This window comes from Bombus fervidus, chromosome 13, assembly GCF_041682495.2.
Source record: "Bombus fervidus isolate BK054 chromosome 13, iyBomFerv1, whole genome shotgun sequence".
NCBI lineage: Eukaryota > Metazoa > Arthropoda > Insecta > Hymenoptera > Apidae > Bombus > Bombus fervidus.
In genome coordinates this window covers 8,648,053-8,669,934 of record NC_091529.1, presented here as the reverse complement: position 1 = coordinate 8,669,934, position 21,882 = coordinate 8,648,053, and the positions used below count along the sequence as shown (strand labels likewise).

Here is a 21,882-nt window from a genome sequence, read left to right as displayed (position 1 = left end):
CAAACTACCATACGCGCCGCATCATCTATTGCTCGGTCAGTATAATTATTAGCGAATTAGGTTTGAGAAATTTGCGAAAATTAATATCGATGATTATTTCGTACGGTCTCTATGCACATCACAAAAACTATTTTTCCTCGTACATAACAATACAGTAAAATACGCATATACACATAAACATTCTACAGACGTATAGACACACATATGACATGAACACGTGCGCGCGCGAAACATTGTAAACACGCATTGTGGTTATATTTCAGTGTATCAGCATAATGATATGATGTTTCCCATAGAATACATTTTACTTGGTTTTTATATTTGGCAGTATTTTATTTAAGTGCCACTCGAGCATGTGCGAATCGAATCGATCGGTCGATCGAAAGTTAGGTTAACCGAATTTTGAAAAAAAAAAGAATTCCGAAATTTCAGGATAGAAAAATAATAATAATATCGATATCGATATATTTTGCGAACAATATTGTTTAAGATTGATTTATTACAGTACTAACATCCTTTAATATTCTTTAAGGCTTAATGAAATTTTTATGATTCTTTGTATTTATATATATTATTTATTTCTCTTTTTTTTTTTTTTTTTTAGATTAAATGTAGATAAATTTTGAAAATATAGAATGCAGAGGAATAAGAAAAGAAATAGAATAAAGTGTTAGGAAATTATAGAAAAATTTGAACGTTGGACCACCAAGGTCATTCATAAATTATAGTGTGCTGTTTGCGTAGTGAAAAATATCGAATTCGCACGTGCTTGGAAAGTGTTGTACCAACATCTATACATGGTTTGTTCGTAGCAAATGAACAATTTTTCACCAATTGTGATATAATTTGTACAGTCAAATTTTGTTACGAATATTTTTTTTTTTTTGAAGGTTAGATATCTTATACAATTAATGTATTTAACATTCGACTAACCTTCAAAGAACTTGCATAAAATAGGTACACAATAATTGTATTTTTTTCTAGTGAAATCTTTTTTAAATAAATCGATTGTTTTGATCAATTGATTTATCTTTTCGCACAAGAATTATGTTAGAAAAGGTGCCATTTTTACCGAAGCACAGATATAATATAATTCATAGTTAAATATTTTTCTAACGGTTCAGTGTTATAAGGAGAAAGGAAATTTTATAGAAAATGAATCGATTCAAATTTAAACTCGAATCTGAGTTTCTTCGATACCGGATATGATGTCGAGAGGTATGTGTGAGACTAAAAAATCATTAGTTTCCTATGTACAAAATAATTGATGTATTTACAAAACATTGCCTGTTCCATAGTCTTCTCTTCAATGTTAGTGGATTGTAAAATATGTAATATATGCATTTATTATATTTTCTTAATTTGTGAATTTTTCCAGATTTAATGAACGCTTAAAATTAAAATTTTAAAAATTTAAGAGAATTAAGAATCTTTTTAAATTAAAGAATTGGTTAATAGAAAGATAGTATCTTCGTTTCAAGAAGACAATATATATTAAAACACGGTAGAAAATATATATTTCATCTATTACAATCCATTCGCATAAATTATATGGCTAGAAAAAATGTGTATACACATATTGTTGTATAAACTGTGCGTCTTTGTTGAGCCATTGGACGTGTACGAATGAAATATGAATTTTCTATTAAAAATTACTACATTTGAAATTTTTTAAAACTTATAATAACTCATTTACGAAAACACACGTATATATCATGTTTTAAAATAAAAGACCAAGAATAAAATTCGCACACGATCCAATAAACAAAACTACTAACACTGTGATGTGTTTCTGTGGTCATTGTAAATTCTTCTCTTTAATTCATAATCATGTTTCATTCATTGATCTCATGACTGTCCACTTCGTGAACGTCTCTTTCCGCTTAATATGTACATCTTCGTTGTTCGATATTCCTGATCATATTCAAAAAACGAACACGTTCATATTGTCTATACAAAATACTATTCCTATACTTGAATTTTTTGTGGCTAAAATTAACGAATTACAAAAGAATTTTTGAAGCAAAATATTACTAGGATATTGTTAAAATTATAAAATTATAATTTTAATATTTTTCAGGTATTTCATTTTTTCAAATTGTTTTGTGTGTCGAAATTCTTAGATAATTTTTTAATAATTTTGTTCTCTATCAGTGAGAAGCGCGTTTCTGCTTCATTATCTGTCTCTTTCTCTTTCTGTTTTCTCGATAGGAACGAAAACACGTATTTTCCTTGTGTAAAGTGTCGCACCGCAAATGTTAAAACACCATATTACATGTGTCCGTATCCGGACCCATAATCCGTACCCATTGGATGTCGCTCGATCATCGTTATCTATCTAAACTTCGACACTTCTTGATCTCAAGACTCTTTACTTTCAAACTTGTAATTAATTTTCTATTGATAAATCTTTCTACCACGTTTGTACAATCTATGCACATGCATACACACACATAACACGACATACGCAAGTATACATAAACACATTCTAAACGAATACATAATGTGGTATACTATTGTGTAATCAGTAATCGGTGTAATGAGACGCAGAGAAGCGATAAATAACACACAGATATGCATTTTTTGCACCGACGTACTAACACAACTTTCATTGTGACGTCCACTAATGTAATTCATACGATCGTGTACATGTAAGATCAGCGCCGCTCTACGACTCTATTTCGCTCGGTTACGTTAACTAAATTTTCAAACGTTACAGACATTCAGAGGTTTCTCGTTTGCCATTATTTTTTTAATGCCTTCAATATTCTAAAACGTATAAACAAAATCTTGAAAAGAATTAGTCTAAAATTTACTAAGAGTTAGTAACAAATAATGTGTGTTTTCAAGGTTATTGTAAATTACTGGACTGCAAATATTCATACAATATTCATAAATATTCATAAATATGATTAAAAAAATAGAATCTAAACAAAAATTTGTTTCATTCTTTAAATATTGTTAAAAGTATCATATATTTTGAGTATTGTATACATTTTTGTGTTTATATCCATTCTGAAGATTTTTTCAGTTTAAATTTCTCATAAATGCGTAAATATCTGCAGTCTATTAATTATCATAATTATAGAACGAGTTCAATATCCTGTTGCAACATGATCTTCAAAAGATCTGAAGTATCAGTAAAATATCTTCGTTGATTTATATTAGTATGTAAAGGTGTTTCACTTACAGTGATCTCCTTAAACATTTTCGCTATATATGTTTTCATCTTTTAATAATAAAATGTATATTGCTAATATATTTTAAATTTAGTTAATATTATTCCAAGGTCATGTTGTTACAGGTCATGGCATAAAATATCTTTTTATTGAGCTTAAAATTTAGAGATGTATGATCTAAAAAAAAAAAAAAAAAAATTAAGTCAATTTAAAAAAGAAAATAAAATTCTTCCTAAGATATTTTTTAATAAAAAGTAAAAGGCATATTTTGAAGAAGATATACGTGTGTTTAAAATTTTTAAATAATCGTGATTAATACAATACGTGGCACATATGACTCTGACAGCTTTTTAAGAGGAACACATGATATACAGAAGTCACAAATCGTTCTCAAATATAATTAACAAGTTCAAGATGTTTTAAATAATGAACAAACATTGAAGAAGCGTGGAAAAATGAAATGAAATCTTAGATATGCACGATCGTATTTTGTCCTCTGTAGAAATGCCTTATTGTCACGTGCCTCAATTAACAATTAAACTGTTCACCTGCTTACCAATTACTTGTTAGTATACGTATCAACAAATATGTACGTGTAATATCGCGTTATTCTTTGTACTGCTCTTGTAAATATATTCTGAACGATTACTGTCACCATGTGTCGTCTATGAAGTCGAGCATTTTTTCGAAATTATTTGTTCACCCCAATTCTCCTTATTCTGTCCCTTCATCTATTCAAGACGCTTGAATCAATGTGTGTGAAATCCATAGTCCACATCTTGTCATATTTTTTCAGCTTTATAATAATTGTTTCGCATGTATACTTGTATATATTTAAACCATTTTTTTTTTTTTTTTAACAATTAAGGACAAGTTCTAGAAATTACAATTAAATTTTCTTCTTTATAGATTTAAAAATATACTCAGTGTCTTCAGGGTATTTGAAGTATGTAAAATAATGTGTAATAAAAACTATAAAACTATAAAACAGAAGTCATGAAAGCTACATACATATATAGAAAAAATTATATGCAATATAAAAATTATTAAAACTATAGTAATGAAAATTACAAAATCAAATCTTGTTATGAATACATCTTTTTTGTTTCTAAACTTTACAAGGATTAAATGCATTTAAATTGTTAAACTTACCCACAGTAGGTAATGATTACTTTTAGTTACTAAAAATAAAAAAATAAAAATTTCTGAATAATTTCATAGGAAACAACTTAATTTTGAAATTTAACAAATTATTTCACAATGATAAAAAAGATTTCAAAAATTATACATATATATCTATACCTATCTGGAATTTGTTTGGCGCTTTCGTCGTTAAATGTTATGAGACCAACTGACTGAAATTTACGTGTATTCGAGATTCGAATAAGGAAATTATTTTGTTGGTAAATTGTGTGAATATTTTCATATTAAGAGCATACTTGTAAGAAAGGAAGTGAAGAAGTACTAAAATTCTAAAATGCCACTTCCAGCTGCATTAGCTGCACGGCTTGCTAAAAGAGGGCTTATTATTGGATCAGAAAAACACGGTATAATAATTGTATTCATTTTTACATAAAACACAGTATAACCAACAATATCATTTTATATCGAATTGATAATTTAATTAATAATTGTTTTTTATCTTACTACTTTATGCTTCATAAATACTATGAAGATCAGATTATTAAAATGTAATTCAGAATGAACATAACCTTAGTGTTTTCATACATAACCAAACTTAAAAAATGCTGAGGATACAACATCATGTATCAATCAAATAATATTTTTAGAATCTACAAAAAAGGAATCAAGAAAAAAAATCCATGAAGAAGTAATAGCTGAAGATTATGATAGTACAAAAGATGATATTAACCAAATTGACATATCACAAAAATTTATGGTAAATATATCAAAAACTATTATAAAATACTAAATACAGCAATGATAAATAATAATGCAAATATCCATAATATAAAAATGTTAAATAATAAACGTTGTACTTTAGGGATATAGTGGTTGTCCCAATAAGTATAATATTTATCATGAATGTACAAAGAAGTGCAAAGAGTTATGGGGTCTTGGACATGTACAACCTTCTGAAAAATACTTGAAAAAGCAAATAAGATTAATACAGAAGTACCCCTTACCAGAAACCTGGAAAGCTGTTTATGACCCTGGATCGTTAGTATTCTACTTTCTACTTATCATTTTTAGGGAAAATATGTTTATATCAAATTCCATATAATTACTTAATTTATCAATAGTGGTCAACATTATTATTGGGACTGGTCATCTGATTTGGTATCCTGGCTACCACCGGGCCACCCAAAATGTCAAATATCTCAACCAGCTTCTCAGTTAAGAGAAGAATTACATCTAAAAGCAGCAGATCAGGATGACAATATGTCCAGTGATGACAGTGGTAGTGAACAAGAGCCAATGGAAGTTAGTAATCAGTTTCTTCAATTTAATAAAAATGTGATGTCCAGTATATTTTAGCACTATCACAAATAATTGTTTAATTATCTAGGTGGACGAACCAGACACAAAGAAAGATAAAAAATTAGACACTAGATCAAGACACAAACCAGGAGATAGTAAGAGAAATCAAAGATTAGAAAAATCTGAGAGCAAAGAGAAGAAAGACAGAACTTTAGATCCTATGGATCCAGCATCTTACAGTGATATCCCACGGTAAATTTCATTTTATTTATTAATTTATATTAATAAAGTAATTATTATAAAATTAATTTTCATATATACACAACAACAACATTCAAATTATTTGATTTTTATAGAGGAAAATGGTCTGATGGTTTAGCACGACACAATGAAGCTAAAACAGGAGCAGACACTACTGCTTCAGGACCACTTTATCAAATGAGGCCATATCCTAGTCCAGGCGCAGTTTTGCGATCGAATAGAGCCAACAAAACAGATTCAGAATCGTCTAACAAACCTAAAGTATCGTGTCCTGAAAAACCAGAATAAATTTCTTTTTTTATACCTTTCAGTCTATTATGCAATTTATTATACATGTCTAATGTAAATATAGTGTGACTTATGGAATTTGTCAGTAATCTTATTATTATATTATCTCTATGTATAAATGACTGACTAATTAAATACTTCGCCATTTTTACTTGCTAAATTTCTTAACACGTCTTTAATTTACTTCTTTTTCTAATAACTATGATTTAAAGATTATTATTATTATTATTTAACGTATAGTGTTATACCTTATTGTAAAAACTTTTTAAAAAGTACGTGTTAGAGAACTGTTTCTTTGGGTGCGCAGATCACTACTTAAATTTTTGCGTTCAAATTTAGTTTGAAAGCCAATAACAGGCAAAGTAATATGCACGAGAAAAAATGATTAACTTTCATTTAACGTATAATTTACGATGTCAATAATTTACACATTTCTTAAATAGAAAAAATTATCACTCGTATTTGAGTCATTTTAACGCTAGATTTTTCAAGTTAGTTTTGATCTAATTGCATCTCTTTATCGTTATTAAATATGCCTGATATCTAGTTTCAATTTTATGTCAAAGTCATTTTTTTCAAATATTGAGCCTTTCTGTAAAAGCGTAGTTAGTTAAATATTACATAAGTATTGTAATCGCAAAATTGGAGTTTTAAAACACTTATTGAAAATAATAATATTATCACAAATAAATAATCACACAGTAAAATACCGACAGTAGTATACATGTATCAACAATATTGGAATAGTGAAACGAAAAATTTGCATATTTGATGAAATTCAATCGTGTCAATTGCTACAGTTTCATATATCATCATTTTTCGTGTGATATTCTGGTGCTTTCAATTAGAAAATCTTGATTTACGCGAATAGACTATATTTTGATTAACATTGTTACAATTTTTAAATTGTTATGCCACAGTAATTTTTCTTTTAACTTTCAAGACTTTTAGTTATGGCAAATGTAATCAAATTTGAGATAATTCAAATTCTTTGTATAAATAATAGCTTTGTACAAGAAATCAAGAAAAAAAATTTATTAAAAGTCAATAGTTTTAATTATCAAATTAAATTCGCTATGATTCCAATTTTCATGATATTTTCAAAATTAAGCTTCGAATTATAATTATAATATTATAAATATATAATTATATAAATATAATATCATAAATATATTAAAAAATTAAGAAAGAAAATGCATTACTGGCTCTGAGCAGACCAAGATCGTGACGGCCATGCGAGTGTTAACCTTGTTCTTGGCCTACTTTATCAGTAACGATGCAGGGGAGCAAGCTCGATATTTCCAAGGGATGATACGCGAAATAGAACGAATTCTCTCCAGAAAACGTTTTACTACGTTGCTCTCCATTATATTTTCTATCAACGTTTTTCTTTAAGTTCTACAACGTATAACGTATAAGATTAAATAATGAAACGTCCCGTAACGTAAAAAGAAAGATGCAAACACCGTGCGTAAATATCGAAATAGTGCAGTTAGTTTGTGTGACGTAAGATAAAAAACCGTGCAAAAGGAATTTATGAATTGCAAGAGGTGCTGCAAAATAAATCTATTAAAAAATATATTCAACACTGATTTTCCTACATGTGCGATGTTTTACACGCGATGAATACGATTACTTGAAAAAATTTCATTCGTATAGTGGTACGTATAAATCAATGTTATTATCTTCTATTTAATATTAAATAATTATGACATATGATGTTATATATAATATTAAATAATTTTCCATACGATGTAGATCATGTTTTAATAATTGTATTATTTTTCATTAGAATTTAAAATACTCATCAAAGTATTTGATATCATGGTCATGCTTAGAAGCATATGAGGTTAAGTTATAAGCACATGACAAATCGTGAATTTTCCCGCCTATTTTAAATGTAACGATTACAATACTCATCTGAATATTATTTAATTGATTCTATTGATTATTCCAAGTGTAAGTAATGGTAGAAAATATATAATGTTATACAACGAATTAAAATCGATTTAATAGTAATTTTGTTCTATTGTTAATTATCTAGCACGTTAAAGAACAAATTTGTTAGAAATTATGTATATTCAATATTAAAAACCTTTATTTATTTTATTATTATTAATTCTTACGAATAATGAAAATATTTATGTAATTTTCTGGTATGAGTTAGATTTACAAAAAGTTAAATGAAAGTTACTGGAAACATAAATTTAGCATTTGGTGAAGGTTAAAGAGATTTTCTATTCCATTTAAATAATTTCTATAATGTATAATTTATTAAAAAATTCTATAAATTATTTTTAAAAAGAACTACTCCAGGAATTTTTTAATTTGAGGACAAGTTAATTTTTATAAATTAGGAATAATGAAACTAGATAGTCATTAGAAAAGTGCATTGAATCATATGAAATTGTTTTGATTAAGTAATATGATATTTTAATCTTAACTGTATCGTTAAAGTTTTATTTGAAGAAAAGGATATTTCATTAATATTGTTATCAACATACATTTACGTTTAAATGATTTTCTTGATTTTTTTTCAGATAAATCTAATTTAACTGTATCAGTTAAGTATCTACTGCTAGCTACTAATCATAATCACTATTTTTGAACTGCAAGTTTGTTTTACTAAGCTTCAAATATACATTGATATTGTTTATGCAGTTCTATGTAGATATGATAGACAAAACCAAAAGTTGTCGTATGGTGAGTATAATAAAATACTTTTAATATAAAATGCATTATACTTCTATAACATTACCTCAACAATATTACTCTTTTTTATAGCCAAAATATCATTTCAGAAAATGTACTTGTTGCCTTTTCTCTTACCATTAATTATCTAATTCATAGCTTTATTATTGATATAGATATCAAGTAATGAATATTAAAATGCAATGAATATTGAATTAAATGAAATCTTATAAGTATATATTATTTGTAGAATTATTTTATCATATAGTAAAATTTTAAGAGTATATAATTTATTTGTGTATAATGAGTGAAATAAATGAACTTCAATTGCCACAAAAATATAGTTGCATTATGTGTAATTCAGGTTTTGTATTGAAACTACATATTCAAAGAGAAATTTAAGATTTCTTTTTCTTATCTATATCGTTTATCTTATCTCTATTGCATGCAAGTTTTATTGGTTTCCTTTAAGTTAAATTTGTTTTATTAACTACTCTATATTTTGCAAAGGAAAAAACGTATAGTTTTGTATTGCAGAAATATTATATTATTCATTGTTATATGTAATTTCTATTTGTATTATTCATAATTACTAATGATTTAATTTATAGTACAATGTAATATTTGAAATTCCTGTAAAGAATAATTATTTTAAATACAAGAGTCAGAAATGTGTAATAAGTTTATTATGTGTTAGTTTATCATTACTTTTCTTGGTTTGTATTTAGTTTTGTTTGATATTTTTTTTTTTAGTTAGTGTATTGCTTAATATTAACGTGAATGCATATACGTATCAAGATGGCAATGGGAAGTATTATTTGTGGAGCCAACACTCCTAAAATGAAGAGAAAAAAGGCAAAGGTATCCCATGTTTTCATTTACTCTACTTTATTTAAGAAAAGATATTTTAATCAAACATCACATTTTACTTTACCATTTAACACTGTAAATATTACGTATTTTGTAAATATATATATGTGTATATCATTTTGTAATGATAAATGAATAATTCAAATATATTTTAGGTAACTGAACGCAGTTGGATAGAGGCAACTTTTCAAAAAAGAGAATGCTCAAAATTTATTCCAAGTGCTGATGATGAACACAAGTATGTAATGTTCATTATGTTTTTATTTTTTACTTAGATATTCTTACAGAATACATTTGCATATCCCACATTATGATCAATGAGTGTTTATAACGTTAAAAACGTGCAAAAATATTTATTAAAAATTATTTCAACTTTAAACATATTTTTATGGAATACATCAAATAAATTTTTGTACAATATATATCATTCGTGACACCATCATCATGCATTTATTAAACTTCTATGTTTATTTATTTACTTATTCTTTTGTTAAACATACTTATTGTACATCAATAAATAGCTACATATACATATTTTGAATACATATTTCTTTAAAAGGACAATATTTTTGCAGAGGCAATATAAGCAGCATAATTACATTAACAATGATGATTATATGCTATAATTATTAATTTTAACGTTATATTATGAAACATTGCTTTTCAATGCTGATTTTTAAATATGCCTTCCATTTTTATGATACTTACAATTATTAGTATTTTTTACAATTTACATATTTATTATAAAAAACTTATTTCTGAATTTTCTAGGTCACTACTAACATAATTTTTTATGTTCATTTTCCTTTCATTTACTTTTCTTTCTTTCATTCCATTTATAGGTTTATGCAAGTAAAGGGAGATAAGAATGCAGAGTATGATGTGATCACTACTTCCAGGTGAGAGTTCATTGTGGGTTTTGTCAAGATTGGGAATTTTGTGTTCTTTATGAAAAAAAGAAAAAAAGAAGGATAGGTGACTTAACGAAGATATTTAATATTGCTTCTGCAAATATATATCAAAATTATATTCCAAAATAATATCATATACATCTCCCTTATCTGTAAGCTAAATAATATTTCTTCTTTAAAGAGAAAATAATAATTTATATACTATTTTCCATATCTTTGAGTAGTCATTAATAAAGTACTGTTACATTACATGCATTCTATACAGTTCTCAGCAATAATGGTTTGTACTAAAAGAGCTGTTAGACTCTAAATTTTCATAGCATACATAAAATCTGCACCAAAATTACATTATATAATCATTGAATTGCTTCTTTTTGAGAAACCTCACTGATAAAATTTTATTTTAAATTTTCTTTTCATTTACTGCTTTTCACAAAACGCTTCGTTTTCTCTTAGAGTTCATATCCATTACATCATGCAGCCAAGTAATCAAATCGTATATTTATACAAATATTATTATGATAATATTATAATTCATAGTATTTGGATAATAATTAGATTAAGGAAATCTGTTATGAAAATAATTGTTATAAAATCTATCATCTGTAAAATATTTGAACATTTGCCTGTGCAGTAGCTAATAGTTATTCTGAAACCATGTATATTTATGTTTCCCTAATGAGAAAACTATGTTGGTGAGATATAGAAATATATTTTGTACAGTCATAAGCAATCCTTTTATATTGACAAAAAAAGAAAAAAAAAAAAAAAACAATTAGTTGTAAAACGGTACAATTATATGCAACAGTTTTCTATAGCATTCTGCTTTATATTATGAAGAAAATTATCACATGCTTCTATTTAAAGAGTATCTGTACCCAGTTGCATCTAGCCTCTTCCTCCCAGTAAAAGTATTAATAAATGATTGATTATTATAGATGTTGTTGTGGATATTCTTATACTCATCACTGCAGAGCTGGTATAGATGTTCAAAGTTACACTCCTAGTAATACCAAAGAAGAAGATCGAGAACAATGGTCTCCTGGAAAAAATACACGTCCATTTCCTACTGATGCATATGGTACCATTGAATTTCAAGGTGGACCTCATCCAACTAAAGCTCAAGTAAATAAATGAAAAATATGTACATATTAAAATATATAATATATTTCTTTTTCTATATTAATGTTGAATTTTAAGTATGTGAGACTTGCTTATGACACAAGGCCAGAACCAATAGTACAATTGTTGTGTCGAGAATGGAATCTGGGATTACCTAAGCTACTAATAACTGTGCATGGTGGTCGATCTAATTTTGAACTGCAGCCAACTTTGAAAAAAGTTCTAAGGAAAGGTTTGCTGAAGGCTGCAAAGACAACTGGTGCATGGATATTCACAGGTGGAACTAATACAGGTAAATTGAAACAAATATAATTAGGTTAATTATCCTTATTGGAATAACTGTATAAATTCTATTATAAATGGAGATCAAAAATAACAGTTACGTCTAAAGTTTTTGAAAAATGTCATTGACAAAAAGATTTAAATAGAAGACAGTAATCATTAAATCTTACAGAAATTTTAAAATTCTTTCATTTATTGCTATGGGTTAGCAACTAAGTGATTGCGGATTTTATCAATACCACCTAATGACAAATCTGCAATCACTTAGTTGTCAACCCAATATTAATTTTTAAACTGCAACTTTTAAAATTTTAATTCTAGCTGTTATGATCCCTGATTATAAATATTACATTTCAATTTCGTAGGTGTAACAAGACAAGTAGGAGATGCCCTGCTATTAGAAAGATCTCAAAGACAAGGTCGGGTTGTAAGTATTGGCATAGCACCATGGGGAATTTTAGACAAAAGTCACGAACTTGTAGGCCGTGGAGGTGAAGTACCTTATGAATGTCTTTCATCTCCGTGGTAAGATATAATTTCTATGGTTAATGTACTCTTTGTTATAAATATCTATTTTTATACTTATTGCAACTGTTTAGGTCTAAATATGCAGTTTTAAACAATCGTCATGCATATTTTTTATTGGTGGATAACGGTACCGGTGGTCGATATGGTGCAGAAATTGTGCTGCGTAGAAGATTGGAAAAATATATTTCTAATCTAAAATTACAGCCATGTAAGTATCGACATTTAGATGTATATTGTTTAAATAATTTTTGTAACATGAAATAAAAAATTTATTGCAGACACACACAGCAGTATTCCTGTCGTGGCATTGGTAATTGAAGGAGGAACAAATACGATTCGATCAGTTTTAGAGTATGTTACAGATGTTCCTCCTGTTCCTGTAGTAGTCTGCGATGGATCAGGTCGTGCAGCTGATCTCATCGCTTTTATGCATAAGTAAGAACGTCATGATCAACTAGCTATACATATTTCTTAATATAATTATATGTTGACAATGATAGTAAATAAAAAATTTAGATACGCGTCTGAAGGAGATGGAGAGAATGGAGAGAATGAGGGACCATTAGAAAGTATGAGAGGACATCTTTTAGATACTATCAAACGCACTTTCAAAGTATCCTCTGAACAGGCATCACAACTGTACTCTGAACTTTTGCAATGTACCCGTAAGAAACATTTGGTTGGTACACTAGTCATTTTATATAGATAAATTATTCATATAAATGAATAGGTTAATTATTTGTACATTATATATTTATTAAAATTAAATTTCTACAGATAACAGTATTTAGAATAAGTCAAGAGCGGCCACAGGAACTTGACCAAACGATTCTGACAGCTCTGTTCAAGTCCAAGCAATTATCCCCTGCTGAGCAGCTATCGTTATCTTTAATTTGGAATAGAGTGGACATAGCGCGCTGTGAAATATTTGTGTATGGTCAAAATTGGCCACCGGGTGCTCTGGAACAGGCAATGATGCAAGCTTTGCAACACGATCGAATTGACTTCGTGAAACTTCTCTTAGAAAATGGAGTCTCTATGCGTAAATTCTTGTCTATACCTCGCCTTGAGGAATTGTACAATACCGTAAGTTCTTTGCTTTTATTATACAGCATATATCAGGATTTATCAGCCAAATTCTGTATGTGCGTGTGCGCGCGCGCACGTGTATGTGTGTGTGTCAATATTTTCTATAAGTATAATCAAGCAAAAGATGTTAAAGTTAAGCTTTAAATGACCTACATTTATATTTTAATGTAGCATTTATATAAAATTTTTTCCTTGACTATAACTATAGAATACAATGATAAAGTTTGGCTGTTTCATAGGACATTCTGCATTTAAAATTATTACACAATGAGCATGTTCTTCTTATTTATATCAATTATCTAGAAAGAAGGCCCTTCGAACACACTGGGCTACATTCTCCGCGACGTTCGACCAAATATTCCACGGGGTTATATGTACACACTGCACGATATCGGCCTCGTGATAAATAAATTAATGGGTGGCGCGTATCGGTCGCAGTACACACGCAGAAGATTTCGTATGATTTATACCAAAGTGATGAAGAGATCTGGGGCACATCCTCAACATATGCATCGAAATAGCTGCGTCCTGGGTAGCACTAGTCGTTACTATTCGGGATCTGGTAGTAAACAGGATAGTTTAACAATGAGTTTACTCGCTGAAACTTTACCAGCTAATCGAGACACGCCGCTTTTTGATTATCCTTTCAATGAGTTGCTTATATGGGCTGTGTTAACTAAACGACAGCAAATGGCACTATTAATGTGGCAACATGGGGAAGAAGCTTTAGCAAAAGCACTCGTTGCTCTTAAATTGTATAAGGCTATGGCGCACGAAGCTGCTGAGGATGATCTTGAAACGGAAGTTTATGACGAATTGCGGAGTTATGGGAAAGAATTTGAAAATATTGGTACTAATATAATATATTTGTAATACAATAATTATCATATTTTCTTTTGTTATTATTTTTTTTATATAATATATAATTTGTACATAATATAATTTTATATATATTTTTTATATAATTTTTTTTATATATTCTTTTATATAATTTTATATAATATAATTTTTTGTATAGCTTTGGAATTGTTAGATTATTGTTATCGTCAAGATGACGATCAAACGAAACAGCTATTGACTTCTGAACTCCAAAATTGGTCTGGTCAAACATGTCTTTCATTGGCAGTCACGGCTAATCATCGACCACTTTTAGCACACCCTTGTAGCCAAATTATTTTAGCTGATTTATGGATGGGAGGTCTTCGTACGAGAAAGAATACGAATTTAAAGGTGATTGAATTGGATATAATGTAAAGAATATATTTGTCATATTTTATAATATTGTTTTAATTTGTTGTTAGGTCGTACTTGGGTTAGTTTGTCCATTTTATATAATGTGTTTGGAATTTAAAAGTCGCGAGGAATTGCAGCTGATGCCACAAACTCAGGAAGAACATTTGATCTCTCTCGAAGATGAGAAAGAAGATAGTGATTCAGAGCATGGTATACCAACAGGTCCAGATGTTGAGGTAATAAATGTTCTTTTTTAATAATATTTTGATATAAAAGTATTAAGTAATTATGTAATAGTTATTGGCAGCTAAAAAAGTCTAAGGTTTATGAAAACTTTAATGTTGATTAATTTTTATGGTTATTATGAACCTATTTTATGAATAAAATAAATTATTATAAAGATGTACAATATTTGGTAATAATTAATACAGCTTATCATTGCATTTATAAGAGCTCGTCATTACACATTTCACGCTGCAATTATTATTTCTGAACATAGTGGCAATCACTGCTTTATTATTTTGGATAACGTTTTCAAATTTCGTCCATTCATTATACAAGTTATCGAAAGTATTGTCATTTGTAAATAACAAATGTTCACGATAATAAATCCAATGCAAAATGTAGTCACTTCTAATAATTATTTAGAACATAGTTTATTTTTGAGATAACTTTCAGTAACACAGTTGGTACATGTGGTTGCTGGCTTTGAACAGTTATTTGAACCATTATGTAGAAGCGTATACGCATGTAGGTTCTATTTACGTTATATATAATGAAAAAAGAAACGTTTTACAACTCTTTTATATTTGTATTAAATCTATATTTAAATATTTCACACAAAGCATAAAATACTTCCCTGTACGTGTAGGCAGATAAGATATATGAAATATAAGTATATTATATAATTTTATTTTATTTATTATTGAGATATGTATACTTAAGTATATATTGTTTGGAAAGGTATTGTATGTCTAGTAATTGGTCAGTATTATATGGTATAGTGTATCGATCGCTATTAGAGGTATTGAAATGTTTTTGTGATTCATAGACTATGTGGGTATGCGTATGAATTGTTTTTTAGAAACGTCAGCGCAGGAGCCTGAGCATACGCAACAAATCCAGCAGCCAACAAGGCGCTAAGGTATATCTATAATGACCTGAAATGCAATGATTCTATGACCAATAAGTTACACTTTCCGGTGCACTTTTCAACTATCTTTCTTATGTTATTAGTTATCATCAAGGAAAACTTCTATTTATTCAGTATCGGAATCCGTACCGGTGAGGATGATAACTAACGCTTCTATTCTAAAGCAAATCGTGTTGTACTGTTATAAATACTTAACAAAAACATCGTCCATTTTGATGTCAAATATAAAAACAATACCGCTAAAATATCGGTATAGTTTTCATAAAACATTAACAATGATAACACAAGTTACTTGATATATGTTTATATATGTATGTCAGCTTTAGATTTCTTAAATGTGTCGTCACGACATACCGATGTTTTTCATTTAGCGGTTAAAAAATCTCTAACCATTACCAGTCGTATGTTTTTGATAATTTATTCTTACCAATTTATTGTTTAATGTTCCAAAATACAACCTTGTATTTCAAACATTCTATTTATGAAGTTATTCCTAATCGAGTCATGAAGAAACAAAAATATTGTTTGATGATGTAACTACTTTAAATTTTCACTTCCCTCGCGTTACGTTACCCACATGCACTAACAATTTATGTTCTATACAACCATAATTTTTAACACTATTTGCACTCTATTCTATCATTCTTTATCTTCTATTGTAGCTATCAAATAAGTTCACTCTTTTATACACCTTCCTTTTATTTTTATTTCTCCTATTTATTAAAATATTTTTGTACTGGATTAGTTCTTTATTACAATACTTGCTATGAATCTCTACATTGAAATACAATACCGCAAGTAATTACTTCCTTTCATAAAATATATTACAAGTTCACCATGCTTGTACGCTTGAAATGTACGTTTCATTCATAATCCCACACGATCATATAGTTTAATTATATAATAATAAATAATTACATATTTGTACAGAAATGAATGTATGTCATCTATATGCTTCTACCTTCCATAATATTCTAGAACGCCAGAAAGAACTTTTTCGTTTAGTATGTGCTTTTTACATGCTATGTACCATTCTATTCAATTGATTTCTTTGATTATTTTGTTAGCAACATCCAGACTGTAAATGGTTTCTGAGAATGATCAAGAATTAGTAAAGACAAATCTTAATACATGTCTGATTATACTAAAGATTCTTATCTATGTGTTAATGTCCTGTATAATCTATCTTAATGCTTGTATACATTGTTCTGAAATTCCTGTTTCTTCATGTAGGCTTTAATCAGCAACGAACACACTACTGTCATCAAGGAGACAATTGTACAAGAAAATGGTAAAGTACTGACAGATAACGATGATGGAATTCATCGTACATATGGTATAAACTCTGACTACTATGACATCAAGAACAGCAGACCATTGAGATTGAGGAAAAAATTGTATGAATTTTATACAGCTCCCATCACAAAATTTTGGGCTAATGCTGTAAGTTTTATACATGAAATAATTAAATTTCTAATATATTACATGCTACACTTATTCTTTTTATTTTGTAGATAGCATACATTATTTTCTTGGTTCTCTTCTCATACTCCATTCTCGTACATATGGATGATTATCCATCATTAGCAGAGATTTATGCCATTGCATATATTTGTACATTAGGATGTGAAAAAGTACGAGAAATAGCAACATCTGAACCAGCTACTCTTTCACATAAATTTAGTGTTTGGGCATGGAATATGTGGAATCCTTGTGATGCAGCTGCCATTATTTTTTTTCAAATTGGTTTAGCTTTACGCTTAAGACACTCAACTCTCGATGTTGGTCGTGTCATCTATTGCGTTGATTCCATTTATTGGTACTTAAGGATATTGAATATTCTTGGCGTAAATAAGTACTTTGGTATGTCACGCAAGTTAAATGGAAAGTTAGCAAAAATATGAAGTATGAATGCACAGATAATAAATAAATTTTATATTGTTCTTAGGTCCTTTAGTTACAATGATGGGAAAAATGGTGAAAAATATGACATACTTTGTGGTACTTTTAATAGTGGTGTTAATGAGTTTTGGAGTCACTCGACAGGCAATTTTGAACCCTAATGCTGAACCGAAATTGAGGATTATTCGTGATGTATGTACTCTCTACAAATATTTACTTTCTATTTCAGTTTATTATTATTAGCTTGTTATTATTATTCCATATTCTATATTCTATTCTATTCTATTCTATTCTATTCTATTCTACTCTATTCTATTCTATTTTGTTCTATAATGAATATATATTTTTATTTTATAGATATTTATGGAACCATATTTTATGTTATATGGAGAGGTGTATGCCGACAACATAGATCCAGATTGCGGAAACGAACCAGGAATGGTTCCATGTTTACCAGGCCGTTGGATCACACCTACTGTAATGTCCATTTATCTTTTAGTTGCAAACATATTGTTAATAAATCTTTTGATTGCCGTATTCAACAATATTTTCAATGAAGTAAACGCGGTGGCGCACCAAGTTTGGATGTTCCAACGTTTTACTGTTGTTATGGAGTATGAACAGAAACCTGTTTTACCTCCTCCGCTCATTGTAGTTTCTCATATATATCTGGTGGTGAAATATTTGCTGCGGTATGTAACACAAGGGAAAGCAAACACTGGTGAAACCTACGACAATGGACTGAAGTTGTTCTTAGAGGCAGACGATATGGAGCGTCTCTACGATTTTGAAGAGGATTGTGTTGAAGGATACTTCCGTGAGCAAGAGCTGAAACTGCAAATGTCTACAGAGGAACGTGTTAAAATTACCACAGAAAGAGTGGAGAATATGCATTCGAAGATCGAAGACATTGACAAGAAAGGGAATACTCAAAATGCATCTCTTCAAGTAATTATACTGTACCATTAATGTTTTACTGATATTAATAAATTTATTATCAGATATTATAATAGAACTTTCGATATTATTATAGGCAGTGGAGTTTCGTATGCGCAAATTGGAAGAATTAAATGAACAGATTTTGGCACACCTAGGAGTTATCCACCGATTCATGGCTACTCACATGCCCAACATGGAGGGTTTATTTAGTTTTGATATAGACGGTCGCCAGCGTAGGGTATCAGAACGTTCAGAAGTTCTGTCAGAAACAGATTCTCATACCCAACTACCAGCCATTGCGATTAAACGTAAGAGATTGGTTCGATCGATGACCGATGGCACTTTCCTTAACCTAGGCCCATCAATAGATGATGATGCGCTGATGAATATGAAACATTCAGAAACTGCTATATCCCGTGAGAACCTCAGTAGGAACGAGTCTTCTATAAGTGGAGATGGACACACTGTTCAAGATGACATAAAGACAATCACAAGCCAGGAAACTGAAGCGAGCAAAGTAGATGGCGAAGGAGAGACCCTAAAGAAGGATTCGCATTCTGACAGCAGGGAGGTAAGCAGAGAGCCAAGCAGAGAACCAAGTGGAGAACCAAGTGGAGAGCCAAGTAGCAAAGAACCAAGTACGGAACCAAGTAGACAAACGAGTAGAGAATTAAGTAGAGAAACGAGCAGAGAAGCTACAAGCAAAGAACCGAGCAGAGAAGCCAGCAGCGAAGCTCCAGCTTCGGAACCTATTCCTAGGCAAGATTCTACAGAACGACCTATTAGACAAAATAGTAGAACACGTTCAGAGTCAGATGATGTAACGATTTTTCCACCGTCGAACATATCAAGAGGAGTAACGTGGGCTGAGCCACGTGTTGCAGTCATTCCATCGTCTTCAACAAGTAGCACGCAGAGGTCTATCCTATTAGCCATGCATGCCGAATATACAAGCATAACGGATGAACTGGAGAGCTACTGTGGCCTTCTAAGTCCACCTCGAACACCGCCAATTTCTCCACCACCTTCGAGAGCTAGAAACTTATCCGAAATGTCTAACCCTGAGATGGCTTGGCAAATTGAGAATGAACATCTACGTGATGCTGAGGAGTGTGATTACCAACAGATGGAAGATTTAATACAGAGGAGGTACATCGCAGATGACGAGGAGCCTTTGCATAGTGATGAAGCTACCCTCTTCATATCGAACGAACACAGGCACCAACTTCGAAGAGCTTCTGCCATCGATGAAGAGTCTCGAAGGCCTCCACCTACAATTTGCGTGACCAGGGAGATCGAGCAAACGCTTTCAAGGCCACCGATCCGGGACTCAGAAAGCTCAGATCCTAACGACAAGAATCTGAGTACGGTACCTGCTCCAGCGTCAGAGACCATGTGCTAAATACCAGTGCACTCGCCTCGAGGTAAACTAACCTCAATATATTTTATGAATCATTTAGGAATTGAGGTAATCTATCCCCAATACACTTTCCAAATTGATCTGACTCAATGAGACAATGCAAGTCAAGGTTACAGTGAAATATGTATTTTCAGTTGGTATTATTTTTCTAACTGTTTTAACATTGAAATATAGAGAATCAAATGAAACAGTATTTTTAAACAAAGAATGTTTTAAAATTGTATACTTGATATTTTATCATAGCACGTAATTATAACTAAATGGAATGCATTTTTCTAATTGTTTACTTATAGTGCAATATATTGTTGAGCTCAGATCTGAAGATCTTTTCTTATATTTTAGCAGCAACTTTTGTAATTTTTTTTTTGCGTAATTTCTTCTCATAGTTTAATCAATTTTAACCGCAAAGTACTTAGTATATTATATATTCATAATAAATATGCACATGAATACGTACATATAAATATTGAAGTTATTTAGCTCATATTTATGCTTGCTCATATTCAAATTAATTCGAATATTCAAGTGCTACACATTAGAATTAGCAATTTTTAATCTACTTTTAATCCATTTGCTTTTTAAGCAACCATTAAATATATTATATACAATTTTTTAATCATTTATTCGTACAACACATTTGTAATTTATTTAACAATCAATTTTATAAGGCTTTCAATGCTAATAAACAATAGAAATTATGATTTATATGTACATTTAATCTAACTGGTTGTTGACATGTTTCTTGCAAACATACAACTAGCAGAATTTAATCAATTATTATAATTAAATTATTCAACAGACAATGTTGAATTAACTTTTTTTTGGAATAATATTTTTGAATTTGTAGAGAATGCTAAATGCATATATGCAGTTGCTACTATTAATAATATTAATTACGATATTTATGTGCATAATAATTTATGATATACTTAACGTCAGAATATATATAGTAATTGAATCAATTTATCACAACACACGGCAGTTACTTCAAATATTCGAAAAAGATTATTCCTTCAGATAATTAGTGTACTTTAATAACGACGATTTAGGTACTTGAACCTTGTTAATATTAATAATAAGTGAAATATTCAAACTAGATAATTAAATAATCATGTAGTTTGAATATTTAGATGTCAGAATATTTTTTAAATATTAACTTTCAAATACGACACACGTTCGTAATTGTACTATTCGTTGTACACTTCTTTGACTATTCCAATTGCAATAGTATTAACATTTATAACCCTCGAACAACGGATGACTAGAAAAAACAGTCACATGTATCTTTTTTTAGACTCTATTTGTGGAATTGTTATACACACATTCTTATATTAATATGAGCATTTATAATTATATTTTTTTATTAAATTTTTATTAAATTTTTATTAAATTTTATAAAATTTTATTAAATTTTTTTATTAAGTTTTATTAAAATTATACCTTCTTTCCATAATAAAAATTATGGTTATTGCATATAAAACTATTAAAATTATATTGTTGAACAATAATTTACCAGTTACTAATATTAGTGAATTAACAAGTTACAGATACATGAAGTGTTCTCTTTTTTTA

At 29.3% G+C, this 21,882-nt stretch overlaps 2 protein-coding genes and 1 long non-coding RNA gene across 7 annotated transcripts; 2 read left to right on the top strand and 1 right to left on the bottom strand.

Moving 5' to 3' along the window:
* Nucleotides 1-1,007: 1,007 nt before the first annotated feature.
* Nucleotides 1,008-4,080, bottom strand: LOC139993458 (uncharacterized). Its single transcript, XR_011801380.1, has 2 exons — nucleotides 3,191-4,080; nucleotides 1,008-2,769 (listed from the first exon to the last, which is right to left on the bottom strand). It is a non-coding gene; the product is annotated as an uncharacterized lncRNA (long non-coding RNA).
* Nucleotides 4,081-4,505: 425 nt separating this feature from the next.
* Nucleotides 4,506-6,330, top strand: Pqbp1 (poly-glutamine tract binding protein 1). Its single transcript, XM_072015200.1, has 6 exons — nucleotides 4,506-4,726; nucleotides 4,970-5,079; nucleotides 5,185-5,360; nucleotides 5,444-5,624; nucleotides 5,710-5,873; nucleotides 5,978-6,330. The coding sequence occupies exons 1-6, from the start codon at nucleotides 4,657-4,659 to the stop codon at nucleotides 6,168-6,170; spliced, it is 894 nt and encodes a 297-aa protein (XP_071871301.1). The 5' UTR covers nucleotides 4,506-4,656; the 3' UTR covers nucleotides 6,171-6,330.
* Nucleotides 6,331-8,695: 2,365 nt separating this feature from the next.
* Nucleotides 8,696-20,946, top strand: Trpm (transient receptor potential cation channel, subfamily M). Of its 5 annotated transcripts, XM_072015987.1 has the most exons (21): nucleotides 8,696-8,873; nucleotides 9,615-9,722; nucleotides 9,887-9,969; nucleotides 10,574-10,630; nucleotides 11,581-11,767; nucleotides 11,843-12,056; nucleotides 12,412-12,571; nucleotides 12,646-12,782; nucleotides 12,853-13,009; nucleotides 13,091-13,253; nucleotides 13,352-13,660; nucleotides 13,967-14,513; nucleotides 14,682-14,893; nucleotides 14,965-15,132; nucleotides 15,981-16,040; nucleotides 16,133-16,180; nucleotides 17,283-17,492; nucleotides 17,564-17,912; nucleotides 17,998-18,143; nucleotides 18,309-18,899; nucleotides 18,985-20,946. In XM_072015987.1, the coding sequence occupies exons 2-21, from the start codon at nucleotides 9,642-9,644 to the stop codon at nucleotides 20,290-20,292; spliced, it is 5,187 nt and encodes a 1,728-aa protein (XP_071872088.1). In that variant the 5' UTR covers nucleotides 8,696-8,873; nucleotides 9,615-9,641; the 3' UTR covers nucleotides 20,293-20,946. The 5 variants fall into 5 exon arrangements, with proteins under 5 accessions (XP_071872088.1, XP_071872089.1, XP_071872090.1 ...); XM_072015988.1 differs by lacking the exon at nucleotides 16,133-16,180; XM_072015989.1 differs by lacking the exons at nucleotides 10,574-10,630; nucleotides 16,133-16,180.
* The last annotated feature ends 936 nt before the right edge of the window (nucleotides 20,947-21,882 follow it).

Coding starts and splice junctions, on each gene's coding strand:
- Trpm (XM_072015987.1), top strand. CDS start 9,642: ATGCATATACGTATCAAGATGGCAATGGGAAGTATTATTTGTGGAGCC. Junction 10,631..11,580: donor GATGTGATCACTACTTCCAG/GTGAGAGTTCAT, acceptor TGATTATTATAG/ATGTTGTTGTGGATATTCTT. Junction 11,768..11,842: donor CTCATCCAACTAAAGCTCAA/GTAAATAAATGA, acceptor TTGAATTTTAAG/TATGTGAGACTTGCTTATGA.
- Pqbp1 (XM_072015200.1), top strand. CDS start 4,657: ATGCCACTTCCAGCTGCATTAGCTGCACGGCTTGCTAAAAGAGGGCTT. Junction 4,727..4,969: donor TATTGGATCAGAAAAACACG/GTATAATAATTG, acceptor TAATATTTTTAG/AATCTACAAAAAAGGAATCA. Junction 5,874..5,977: donor TCTTACAGTGATATCCCACG/GTAAATTTCATT, acceptor TGATTTTTATAG/AGGAAAATGGTCTGATGGTT.